Here is a 13,764-nt window from a genome sequence, read left to right on the forward strand (position 1 = left end):
CGGCTTATAAACATCACACAATAAGGCTTGATTCTTAGGCTAAAAGTGTTAAAAAGTCAAAGTTCACTTATTTTTCCAATCTTAATTTCTTCCTTAGTGTGTCACGTTTAAGGCTGGCCGTAGAGTATCACAGAGTCTTTCTCTATAGATTATTGTTCTTACATTTTTAATGAATATTAATGATTTGAAAAACTTAATATTGCTACAAGAATTTTATTTATAAAATATAAGAAAATTTATAAAACTATTGAGAAAGTGAGCATTTCATAGTGGTCAAAAGTCAAACATGGCAGCCTGAGAACTTCACACCAAACCCAATAACAATTTAGTGGAATGTCAACTCACCTTTGATGCTTATCAACTGGGAGTTTACCTCTAGACGACTCTGCTGTTTTCTTGTTATAAATATCCTCGTACAACACATATCCATATTAAGCCTTTTTCATATCTTCTTCTCTTTCATAATCTTGTCAAGTGTAGGTGGCTGGTTTTCCACTTATTAGTATTTGAATTTTGCTCCAATGGCTTCTTCAGCCAGCTTTTATACACTACCATGCGTTGTGTTGCTGTCTACTGTATTGCATTGTTTTTTCCATTTCAGCTGTGCAGATGAGTATATAAAAACAAGGGCTACATACTATGGAAGTCCAGATTGCCTTGGAACTGATGGTAATATAGAGTTAAAAATTTTCCATTAAATTTCTTTTGATTAATTTAATCTAAAAAGGATCTGAACCCAACAAAACAAAAACTTGAATTTGATAAAAGAGCTTTTATAGAGTTAAAGTTTGAATTCTTTTGATGAATTTGTTCTAGCATTCTTATGTGGCAGGAGGAGCATGTGGGTATGGCTCCTTTGGAAGAAATTTGAATGGGGGAGATGTAGCGGCTGTAGCTCAGTTATACAGAAATGGCACTGGCTGTGGAGCTTGCTATCAGGTTAATATAACTACAAATAACATGGTTTAGAAAAATATTTTTAACAGCATTTTTTTATTGGTAAACTTCAATACTTTTTAGCAAAAGCAAAATAAGGTAAGTAAAAGGTGTAAAAGGGATTACAATAGTGATTTTGATTTTAAGTCTTATAGGAATGTAAACTTTTCAGGAATCAATTGGAGTAAATTTAGGACATCCTCTTTTATGATCTAAGCCTTGTTGATATTAGATTAAACTTTTTTTTAAATGGATCAATTGACTATCAATTCTAAAATCTGATGTTTGGTTTTGCACCGCTGAACCTCTGGTTTTAGGATTGATGAAGGAGCCATTCCTTAACAGTAGAGGTTCTGATAGCGTGCTCAGTAAAAATGAACAGTATTCTTAATGGTTGTACATAGTATTTTTTATTTGAACTATTAGAAATTTCAAATAACTAATTTAGTTGTTTACTTTCTTAGAAAAGGTTTTTCTCATGTATCAAATTATCATATTAGTAACATAAGTCAACATCATAATTTCGAGTCAAACTCATTGACCTGTGATCATGAATTTCAACATTATTTGAAAATGGGAATCCTATTTTGTTTAATCTTTGGTATCAAATACAAAAACGGGAACCATAAGTTGGAGGATTGATGATTAAATACACTTTTCAAGAGGAAAAAAGGATCTAATCACCAGAGAAGCACAAATGAACAATGTCCTTAATGATTGTTTGAAATAAAATTTCAAATAACTTGTTAGTCATTTTACTTTTCTAGGAGGTGTTTTTCTCATGTCTCAATTTATATTTTTATTAATAGGAATCAACTTCATATTTTAAAATTCAAACTCATTGATTCATGACCATGAATTTAAGCAACATGTGAAAATAACAACAAATATTTTTACAATTGTTGATATCAAACAACTTGTTTTTTGGATCGAAAGATGGCATGATATAGAATATGGGACCATTGTATACTTCATGCAGACTCTACTCAACTCTATTATGAAAGAGGCACACATTTTTATAGAATTTGTGTTATCCCTCTTCCATTAATACAATTTTTTACCATTAGACCAACATCAAAATATTATTTTTAAATGAAGTGATCAGTAATCAATTTTAAGACTTCCTCTCTTCTATATTAATATCAAGTTATTTTATATATTATATCTAATTATAATATTAGCATAATAAAAATTTAACTTATAAATTTTTATTCAAATCCATGAATTATGTAAACCCATGTTTGAAGAAAATAAATGATTCACATAAATAGAACATTAGAACTTCTACAAAAGCTTATCATTTTAAAAAATTTTTCTCCTCAAATTATATTTTCCAACTTGTTGGGTTGTGACTAAAGTTGAAAATAATAAAAAATCTTAAAAAAACAGGTGCGGTGCACCCTTCCTGAGCTTTGCACGGACAATGGAGCAAAAATTGTTGTGACAGACTATGGGCAAGGTGATCACACTGATTTTATTATGAGCTCCAGAAGTTATGCAAAGTTGGCGCGCAGTGACAAAACTAAGGAATTGATACTAATGGGTGTGGTGGACGTGGAGTATAAACGGTAAGAGATCTAATGTGTATTTTTTTAAGGACGGTTTAAATATCATATACTAAGACTTGATCTTAGGTCAAAAGTGTTATATAATTAAAGTTGATTTAGTTTTCTAAGTTTAATTATTTTCTTAGTGTTTGATGTTTAAGGATGTTCATATTTCGCTATCAAATTATTTTTCATAAGTTGTTTCAGTCTCACAAGTTATTAAAATCTTTCATTCAGACATTATGGCCGAAAATTAGCTCATAACAATGTTTTTTTATTCTTAAATTAATTAGAATTCCATGTCGATACCCTGGATACAACTTGATGTTCAAGATCGACGAAAATAGCAACTTTCCCGATTATCTGGCTTTGCAATTTTGGTATCAGGCGGGCAAATACGACATCCTTGCAGTTGAACTTTGTCAGGTAATTTGAGAGCTAATTCGATGATAGTAAATGTTTGAGGGTTGATCAAAAGTATTTAATTTGGTGTATTTGTGATGCTTAAATGATTGAAAAGAAATTAGAATATTGCTGTCAAAATTCAATTTTAAATTTGAATCAAATTCATTAACCTATGTGTTATGAGTAGAGATTCTTGAGAACTCATCTTTCATAAGAATAATAGGTACACTTAGCACCCATTGAAGAATTGAACCTTTCTGAGTGGTAACCCATCTCAATACTATTCCAAGTCAAGTGTGCTTAACCATGGAGTTATCTCCAAACTTAGGCCCACTTATCTTGCTAGCCCATTGACAAAGCCTTTAACAAGTGTTGTGTCTTCTAAATCATTCATTAGGGAGCCCATTTTACTTCATCAATCCATAAGTAGGAGATATTTCCCAAAGCAAGTCAAGTGATCTTTATATTACTATGAGGATTCAAGTGTGTAGTTTTCAAGTCAAACTCATCGGCCCATGTTTCATGAGTAGCGGTTCATAAGGACCCATCTCTCACGAGAATGTTTGGAGCACTTGACACTCATTGCAACTGGGTGTTGTTCAAAAGACAAAGCATTGAACCGTCGTTGGATATCATCCATTGTAGTAATACTCCAACTTAAATGCACTTATCCGTGGAGTTTCCTTCAAGGTTAAGCACCCTTGTTATAGAGTTTCTATAAAGTTTCTTCCAAAATTAAGTATGTTTTAGTTTGGCTAAGCTCACTTGAGTTAGTGAAGTGCTGAAATATATGACCTCCCAAAAAGATCCAACAATTCACCTCTATGCACATCATCTAAATAAAATAAATACTAAGTATTACATTCGATCTACTAAGAAACAAAATTTTATGAACTACTATATATAAAACATCTCCTCCTTATCAAATTAAATTATCTTATTAAGATCTGAATCCCACCATTCATAAAACATCTCCCACTAATCCAATAAAAAATAATTATATTACAATTAGAATTCAATGGTAAAATTAATGAAGTTTAATTTTAGTAAATTGTACAATTGCATTTCAGGAGGAAAGCTACGAATGGAAGGCAATGTGCAGAAGCCATGGCGCCGTGTGGGACGTGGTGACACCACCAAGAGGAGCTCTTTCTGTTCGATTTCTGTTAACTGACGGAATCCACGCTCCCGAGTGGAAAGTAGTGCCCAGCATGATTCCCGTTAACTGGCAGGCAGGCATACTTTTGGACTCTGGCATACAGTTGCATTAATTATATTTTATCTATCTCCTGATCGAATACAAGAATACAATAGTAAAATAAAATATTAGAGGCCTTTTGAACTTTGTATTGTCTTGTATTGTACGGTAGAATTATCCAAATAAATTTCCATTTCAATCATCCTTAGATGGATTGGATTTGGAAGATTATCAATAGTCCTTGTTAATGAGTTTAGATAGTTATTTCAACTTTGAGTCCAAACAACATTGGTCAAGTCAAATTGTTGGTTGAGTCTTTTTAGACTATTCAAATTGAGGATGGGGAATAGAAGTATTTGGCTTTATATACAATTTAATGGATGTTCTTGTGGTGTTTTATGTAAGTATTTTATAAATTTAAACAATTAAGTTAGATAAGTAGTCTAGATATTATCTGTTTATATTCAATTATGTAATTTTTAAGTCAAATTTATGGATCATGATTCTATGATTTATAAGAATCTTTTATCATGAAAATTAACAGTACATTTAGCATTCATTGTATCTAGGTGATGTTCATAAAGATTACATAATGTAATGTGAATCTAAAGTAATACATTTAGATTTCAAGGTATTATATTATAATGTGTTGTTTGAATTCATATTTTTTTCCATTGTGTTTATAGAAGTAGAGTTTTAATAAATTAGGAAATGAGTTTCTTTTATCAAGGTTCAAAATTATAAATGTAAATTTAATTTTTCACTTAAATTATATGATCCAAATTACAATTGTGTTGTTTCAATTCAATCTTCCAAAAATAACGGAAGAATATGAAATGAATTGCAAACTACAACTCATGTCAGCACAAATATCTATTAGTAGTTGCACGATAGTCTTATAGAAAGGGGTTTGATCTTGTACTTTTCAAAAAAACAACTATCAACCAAACTCTTCAAGTTTTAGTGAGAAGATCACAAACAAACAATAAGAATGGCTATCTTAACTTACTTCTTCATAAAATAAGTGGAGAGTACTATACAAATTTAGATATCTAACTTTCATAAACATATATAAAGTGTTAACTTTATTATTTAGAAATCAAAAAGATGACAAATACAAAAAAAAAAAAAAAAATTACTAAATTTTTTAGCTCTACAAATTAATATCTACACTATACAAGATTCAATAAAACTATTTTTTTGAGAGTATAAGCAAAATATGATCAAAGGTTAGAAGTCTACTAATAATGAATCATACATTACTTATATTTTCAATTGATAAAAAACTTGAATTTTTTACATTAGATTTTCTCTAAAAGTTATCTTTATTTTGAAGATCTATTTCTATTATAAATTCAAAAAATTAACTTGTATTTAAAAATCACTTTCACTTTTTTAATATTTCTTTAATAATTTTGTTTATATTTATATATGTATGTATGTATGTTTCAGCTTAGATTTGTTTCTAATAATCATGTGTGCTTTATAATTTAAAATAAATGTTGTCCAAATTAATTTCAAAAACACATTAACCTTTAATTAAAAATATTTCATGCATAAACCAATAACAAGTAAAAAATTTTAGATAGAAAAAATATTTCATCTTAGATTTATTTCTAATAACTATGCTTTCTAATTTTAAAATAAATATTTCTTATATTAATCTCAAGAACACATGCAATGTTAATAGAAAACATGTCATGAGTACTATTGATAATTTGTGAAATAACTTATGATTAATTATGAAATTATTAAATACCAAAAATATTATGTGGCTCATAAATTTTATCCAAGCTCTGATATAATTTAAAATATTCTAATATGATTATGAAGCTCAATGAAGAATAAATGCCTTAATACACTCTCAATATACTAGTATCACTAACTATGCTAAAGATAAGTAACTATTATTTGAGCTGAAATTATATATGTCACGAAGAGAAAATAGAAAGGTGATGTTATTGTAAGAATTTTTCCTTGAGGCAATGAATGCAATGTCGAGATCTAGAAGAACAAGAGATAGCACAAGAGAGACGAGATGATAAAATGATAATGGATAATCTGATACAAATCATGTAGAAGTGCCTCAATATATATGCAATGCAAGATAGCCAGGAGTCATGCAAGAGATAAGCATAATAACTAAGCACATGTCTACTAAGAGTGGATTATCCTCCATGTTGTGCATGAAAGTGCGTGAAACAATGAGAGGATAAGAATACAAAGGTGTATCACACAAAGAGAGGTGCCAAACACCATATTCTCAAATAGAGTGCTAAATCCTAGGTGTCTACATGACAACTAACATGAATATTCAAATTCCTATGTGTCTACATGAAAACTCATATAAAAATGAATAATCCTAAGTAAACTTAAGTAAAGTGTAATTATTAGCATTTAATTACACCAAAATTTCCCTAAAGTGCAACTTAGGGGAATGAATTTAAGCTTACAAAAGCTAGATGAAAATGCATGATGGGTCCTGGCTACTAGGCCATGTTAGGTACCCATATACGAAATGTAGAAGAAAAAGCTATGCAATGAATGCTCTTAAATGTGGAGGAAGAGGTAAAACCTCATGGTAAAAACTCCCCCCCCCAAAAGGAGAGATGAAAAATACATGCATGGATGGAGTAATCGAGACCCCATTATTATGACATATATCATGCATATACATTAGAGAATCCCATCACAGGAAGGAAATAAGGAGAAATGGCATACCCCTCATAGTGAATAATGTCTTGCAAGTATGGAAAATGCTTGAAGACAAAAGGTGGTCCAATTCCTATAAACAAAATTTCTCCCCTTTGGAAGATGATAGATCAAGTATAAATGGAAGAATGCTTCCTATTGAAGGAGAATCCATATAAAGTGTGTTGTCTGCGAAGTCGAAAGATGTGTCACCATGTCCTTGGTAGACGAAGATGCCACAAATCAATTAGGATCAAGCCTAATAAAAGAAGGTAACAACCAATGAACCAATGGTAATTGATCCATGTAAGAATCTGGTTTAAATTCTAAAGATGTCTCTTCAAGATGTGAACTAGGAAGAGAAGCAAAGAAGCCTCCCTTCAATGTAGAATCTATACCCATGAAATGTACCATGAAAACTAAATGATATTTCTCACCTAAGGAAGAAATGGTCCCATAAGTGTACCAAAGAATCCTCCCCAATTAATAGGAAGAACCTTTAAAATGGATGATGTCTCAAGAAACTGTATAGAAATCTCCAACATGTGAGTATGATCAACCATGCAATGTGACATCTGTTAGAAAGGCCAGGGTTGTTGTTGCACCAAAAGATCAACCTATCAATGCTTGATACAACCAATAGTATTATAGAACCACAAGAGGCGGTTAAGCTATGTCTCAAATCTTGCAAGGGATGCTGGCTTACTGCCAACAATCTCACTCATAGAGTTAGTCACTATGGCCTTCAAGATTCAAGCATGTGACCAAGCTCTGATACCAATTGTTAGAAAGGCCAAGGTTTTTTTTGCACCAAAATATTGACCTTTCAATGCTTGACACAACCAATAGTCTTATAGAACTACATGAGGTAGTTAAGACATGTCACATATCCTGCGAGGGATGTTGGCCCACTACCAACAACATCTCAAGTAAAGTTTGAGACTCATGAAAATCAATCTCCAAAGACTAAACTATCTTCTCTAGACTAAAAGAGACCTCCTGCAACTCTTTTAAGAATGATCAAGTGGAGAATGAATAGGGCTAGAGTGTTCCCTCACAACAACTGAAGAAGGATCATCCTTAACAAATAGAAGATGAATATCATCAATAGTGGCTCCCAAATCCTCAATGTAGGAATCAACAAACAAACTTGCAATATCTATTAAGAAGTTGTCCCAAGGAGCTGCAACTAGAAGAAAAGGAATGTCCTGTACTCAGAATCACCTAAATCCATAGTTTTGTGAATGAAAGTATCGTTGTGAAAAACAATAGATGTGATTGCAACTGGAGAAGTAGGAGATGCAACTTTTGGCTTTCGATCATCAAGACTATCTTCATAGGAAAGCCTTGTGATGAAATCTAATGTATCATCATCATAGGGAACATTATCTACATCATCAAGTGGAATGAGACAATTTGTAATGGGATCAGTTGGTACTAGAGGAATATGTAGATCTCCAAAATGTGCCCAAATGGTATTCCAAGTAAGGAGAGGGGAATCATTATCCCTGGTCATACGATAGACTGTATGATATAACCAAGAAGCAACACTCCTACAAATTTTACTTGTAATATGTTCATTTCTACTCCATCAATTTGATTGCTTCCCATATGTCTTTGACTCAAGTATAAGTCTATAAATATTATGCAAGATATGAAGCCATCTATAATGTGTGATGATGCCTTTTGCCCATAATGCATAATTATCCCTATTCAAATGTATGACAGTAGGACATGGTTCCATGATTGTACATCATTAATTCACCCCCAAAATACAATGAATCAAAGATACCACCTCCTCCCCCCCCCACAAAATAGATGATTTTGACACTTTATATATAGTGAGAGTACAAGTGCCACTTGCTAAATTTGGCCAAAGTGGACTTCTAATTATGATTATTACATGGACTCAATACAATTAGGACACAAAATCACTAAAGGATGAACAAAGTACAAGTACCCAATAGGCAAAAATAGACCAAATTCTAAAAGAATTTTTTTCATCCAAATAATGTTACCTTAGGATATTAGATCTAGATTTCTTGCTGAAAAACTAGATATTGTACATGTATACTTGACTAGATTTCTACTACTTGAGGCTCATCTTGTACCTCTTATCTCTTACATTTGTGAATATTATCCCTAAGTTGCACTTAAGGAGGGATATTGGTTTGAAGGGGCATTTAACCTAGCATCTTCATCATACATCATAATAAAGCATGATAACTTATAGAATATACATACACCTATCTAGGGAATATTTTTAGACTCCTAATTGTGTTGTCATTTAATCTTATCATATTTACTTTTTGTTTCCTAGGTTATCTTAATAGTTGTCTCCAGTCATAATATTAGGACATATATCATATTCTTATGTCATCTTAAGGTCGTGTTGTCTTGTATAATCAAGGGGTCACCCATGTAACTCATTATATGGAAAGTAATATATCATATGTATCCTTTGATAAAAATAACACTGTTCTTTCATAGCGTATCTCTCTTGTTCTTTCATAAAGAGCCTTGATGTTTTGTCGCTATAAAATTCAGCCAATCATGTATGATATATATCATACCACATCAACTCTTAAACTTATTTTCTTAGCATATGTTGGCTTCTGTTTTGACAAAAATTTAACAACCTCTTAAAAAATAAGAATACCTAGGAATTAGCTAGAGATCATAATGGGTATTATGAGAAGAAAATTAAAAGGAGCAACTAACAACACTCTGATGTCTTCTCCACTTTGAACTCTGCAAAATTCAAGTAGGTACACCTAGGAATTCACTATTTATATATTTAAAACTCAAACTCTCAGTATGAATTCCAATATAATAGATGATTGGGCCTTGATTCTTCTAATTCTATGACTACAAAAGAGATGATAAATGGATATATTATCAAATCCTAAACTCCATAAATCATGTAGAGGCTCACACTTCAGATCTTCAACAATAAAAATAGTAAAATGATTAATTTATGATTTTGTATTGTAGAGATATTCCAAAATGGATCAACATTTAATAGATGGTCAATGCCTTATCTATTCGGCTATGAACTCACATGAATTTTACATTTATATTAGATCTATCTCAAAACTTTGTGGTAAGAACATCAATATTCATTTCTAGATCTCATTCTTATCAAAATCTTCAATGAAAACCATAGAATTCTTCCAATTTATATTAATAATTTACATAAACCATTAGATTATTAGAAAAAAAAAACTGAAATATAATTCAAAATGAATTACAACTTAAAGTTAATGAACTTTGTTTATTAAACCTCAAAGAATCAAATGGAGGTAAAAGAAGAGACAAGATCTAGAATGAAAAGCCAGCTTTCTGCATTTTGTATTTAATTTCTTTGACACATATAAAATCAAATGCCAAATCCTATTAGAAGAAAACTCAATTAGACCAGCAACTATTAACTTTTCTCTTTATATCTTTGGAACAAATGTATACAATATACATGGACTGACTCAAGAATTAAACAAAACTCTATTCAGAATTGAACTCTCAGACCCTCACTCCACATCTTGGAAATCCTTTTATAGAATAAGGATTGCATCAACCTTTAGATTGGAGGACACATGTTCAAAAAACAAGATACAACAACTTTATCACATAAAAAAAAATAGTTACAAAAATAAAGCTGGAGATAGCCAAGAATTAGAATAGCTGGGTAAACCAACAATAGTGAGTTACACATTTTTGGAGGAAGAAATTCCTCCAAAATAGCACCCAATTTTCATTTTCATAGTTTCAATATAATGTTTTATTAAAATTTTGATATAAACTATTTAGTTTCTATTGAAACAAACTATGCTCCAAGTTTTGATAGAAACTTTCGGTGCCATGTAGTTTCGACAAAAACTACATAGATAGTTTTGATCAAAACTATCTATGTATTTTTTATTAAAACTACCAAGCTTGGATAGGGTTTCTTAACCCCGGTCTCGAGCTCACTAGTTTTGATCAAAACTAGTTATTTAAGTTTCGATTGAAACTATTAAAAAAATGGAAACTTCAAATATTGTCACTGCAACCCCACATATCATTTTCAATAGTGGGGCTATATTTTCGGCTCGAAACACAAAGAAAGGCACCGAAAACTATCAAACTTCGAAAAAGGTATGATTTTTCAGTTTTTAATCCATTTTATACGATTTTAGTTATATTTTGTATGATTTTAGTTTCATTTTATATGTTTTTAGTTTAGTTTTATAAGTTTTTGTATGTATGTATATATGTCATGTATGTATGTATATATATCATGTAATATGCATATATACCATGTGTATGTGTATATATGTATATGTATATGCACACGTGTACATATGTATATATGTGTGTGAAAATATATATGTGCACACACACACACACACACACACACACACACACACACACACATATATATCATGTACATGTATATATGCATATGTATATATATTATGTGTATATATATGTATGCACGTACATATGTACATGTATATGTGTATATGTGTATACATATATATTGTGGATATACACATACATTTAAATTTTTAATGTACACACGTGAACTTGTAATATATTAAAATTAAGTTCATACATATATATTTGTGTGTGTGTGTGTGTGTGTGTTTAAATCTTCACCTTACCCCTAATAATAATTTCAATGTTAACCCTAACATTAGTTCTGACCCTACCATGATATGAACCCTAATATAAACTTTACCTTGGTCCTCACCCTAATATTTAGTCTAATTAAACCTTGACTAAAACCTAATCTAAAATATATATATAACCACAATCCTAACCCTTTAAATGTCATGTAACACAATGCTAACCCTTATTTACATTTAATCCTAATCTTAACTCTAAACATTATATAAACCCTAGAATTGACCTTGATTCTAACCATAACCATAAAATCTAAATCATAACCATAATCCTAAGTTTAATCTTACTCATAGGATATACCATAACCATAATTCTAACTTTTTCTCTAACTTGAGTATGACCCTAAACCTAACTATATCATTAGTTAGTACAATATAATCTCTCAGAAATGTAGAACAACAAAAAATAGATTTTGGACAAAAATCCTTTCTAAAAAGGGGTAAAAATAAAATGACCTCAATGGATAATGACATAGAAGAACCACATGCAAAGAGAAAAAATCCCTATAAGAGAATAGAAGAAGAAAGACCAAGTAGCCAAACCCTATATATAGATATAATTTTAACTATGGTCAATTTTTAAATTTAATGTTCAAAATGTTATAAGTTTTTCAAGGAAGCTTTGTCTCCTTAGGAAGACACAAAACCAAGATGATATGTAGAATGTATTCCGATTCTTGAGGGAAATATGAGGGAAGGTCGTGTTGAAAACATCAAAATGTTGGGGAGGAGGGAATTAACATATACTAAAATTTGAATTATTCCACTTGTAAATTAAACACAAAACTATAAGTTTGTGGAGAACTTGAAAAAAAAACATGCACTACAATATTCAACATAAAGTCACACATATTTTTGTATCAAAAACCCTTGATGAGAGTGTTTGACACTATATTCAAAACAAGAGTTAAATGTTTATTTTATGGAACACTACCTAAGGAAGCTCACTACTTCCTAATTGATCTAATGAGAAGGATATAAAATTATATGGAATTGTTGAAGAGATGTATTATCTAATAGTAATAAACACATATATTACATTTAACAACATAGATATGGACTAGAACTAGAAATGCATATGGTTCATGCCAATATGATGAACTCCTTCTTGCATTATTACTCCATCAAATTGAATTTGCACACTTCATGCTCAAAGATTTGTCACATATTCAACATATTATTCACAAAAGAATATTCCTTCTATTTGCATCATCTACAACAACTCAATGCATTAATTAGTTTATCTCTAAAATATATTCTTAGATGAAAATATGTAATGCAACATTGGTCATCTTTGAACATGTAGAATATAAATTAATTTAAGTTATAGATCAACCCATTCCATCACTACACAACACAACATCCAACGAAATTATAGTAGATCCATATCATTTGGAATTGAAGGAGTCAATCTTTTTAGTCTAAAACAACATAACACTAAAATAATTGTTGATTTGACATCAATGTACTATTGAGGAGAGACCAAGAAACTTTCTATACTAAAATTAAAACAATGTGAACTATCGACATTACCCCTACAATATTCTCCTAGAGTAAGTGATTACCAAACTTTGGTAGACAAGGGAACATATCTTTAAGAGAAAAACTCTATCCAAAAGCCACTCAATATATTTTTCAACAATCAACAACACATTATAATACACTAAAAAATAAATCTTGTTACAATAGTATGACCCATTAAAGATGCAAATGTAACTCAACTGCAATTATTATTTTACATCCAATATCTATTTTACACACTTAATATATAATAGATATAATACACAAAATCATAAATGATATTATAAAACAATCTAGACTAAAATCCAACTCAAAATTGGTACCTATCTTAAAAATACACCAAAACTTTTGACTCTCTTTCACAATTCATTCATACATGCAATGTATTTTTATATTTCATATTTGAATTTACAAAACTTTCGAACTCGATTTCCTAATTGACATAAGTCTTTTGAATAAAGGTGAAAACCCTCTGACATGTCTTATTAAGCTAAACCTGACTATCTTTTGATTCATTCATATATGCAATGCATTTTTATATTTCTTATTTCAATTTACAAATTTTTTGAACTGGATGTCCAATTGACATAAGTCTTTTGAATAAAGTTAGAAACCTTCTAACATGTTTATATTAAGCTAAACCTAACTATCTTTTGACAATGTTGTGCATGCATGCTCATCTCCTCCTTTGGAATGCGTTGTATTGTCTTTGAAAATATTGTTGATCCTTTAGCTTGGAGAGCTATATTGATGTATACTCCTTCCCTTATTGTGGTTCTCGGGGAGGAAGTTTGTGGGAATG

At 30.5% G+C, this 13,764-nt stretch overlaps 1 protein-coding gene across 1 annotated transcript; it reads left to right on the forward strand.

The window, feature by feature from the left end:
* The first annotated feature begins 451 nt into the window (after window positions 1–451).
* On the forward strand, window positions 452–4,463 carry LOC149575199 (expansin-like B1). Its single transcript, XM_089812183.1, has 5 exons — window positions 452–669; window positions 833–939; window positions 2,326–2,504; window positions 2,777–2,909; window positions 3,959–4,463. The coding sequence occupies exons 1-5, from the start codon at window positions 522–524 to the stop codon at window positions 4,157–4,159; spliced, it is 768 nt and encodes a 255-aa protein (XP_089668309.1). The 5' UTR covers window positions 452–521; the 3' UTR covers window positions 4,160–4,463.
* The last annotated feature ends 9,301 nt before the right edge of the window (window positions 4,464–13,764 follow it).

The sequence above is a fragment of the Cupressus sempervirens genome, chromosome 2 (genome assembly GCF_028749045.1).
Source record: "Cupressus sempervirens isolate cs-2001-9-10 chromosome 2, ASM2874904v1, whole genome shotgun sequence".
NCBI classification, from domain to species: Eukaryota; Viridiplantae; Streptophyta; class Pinopsida; order Cupressales; family Cupressaceae; genus Cupressus; species Cupressus sempervirens.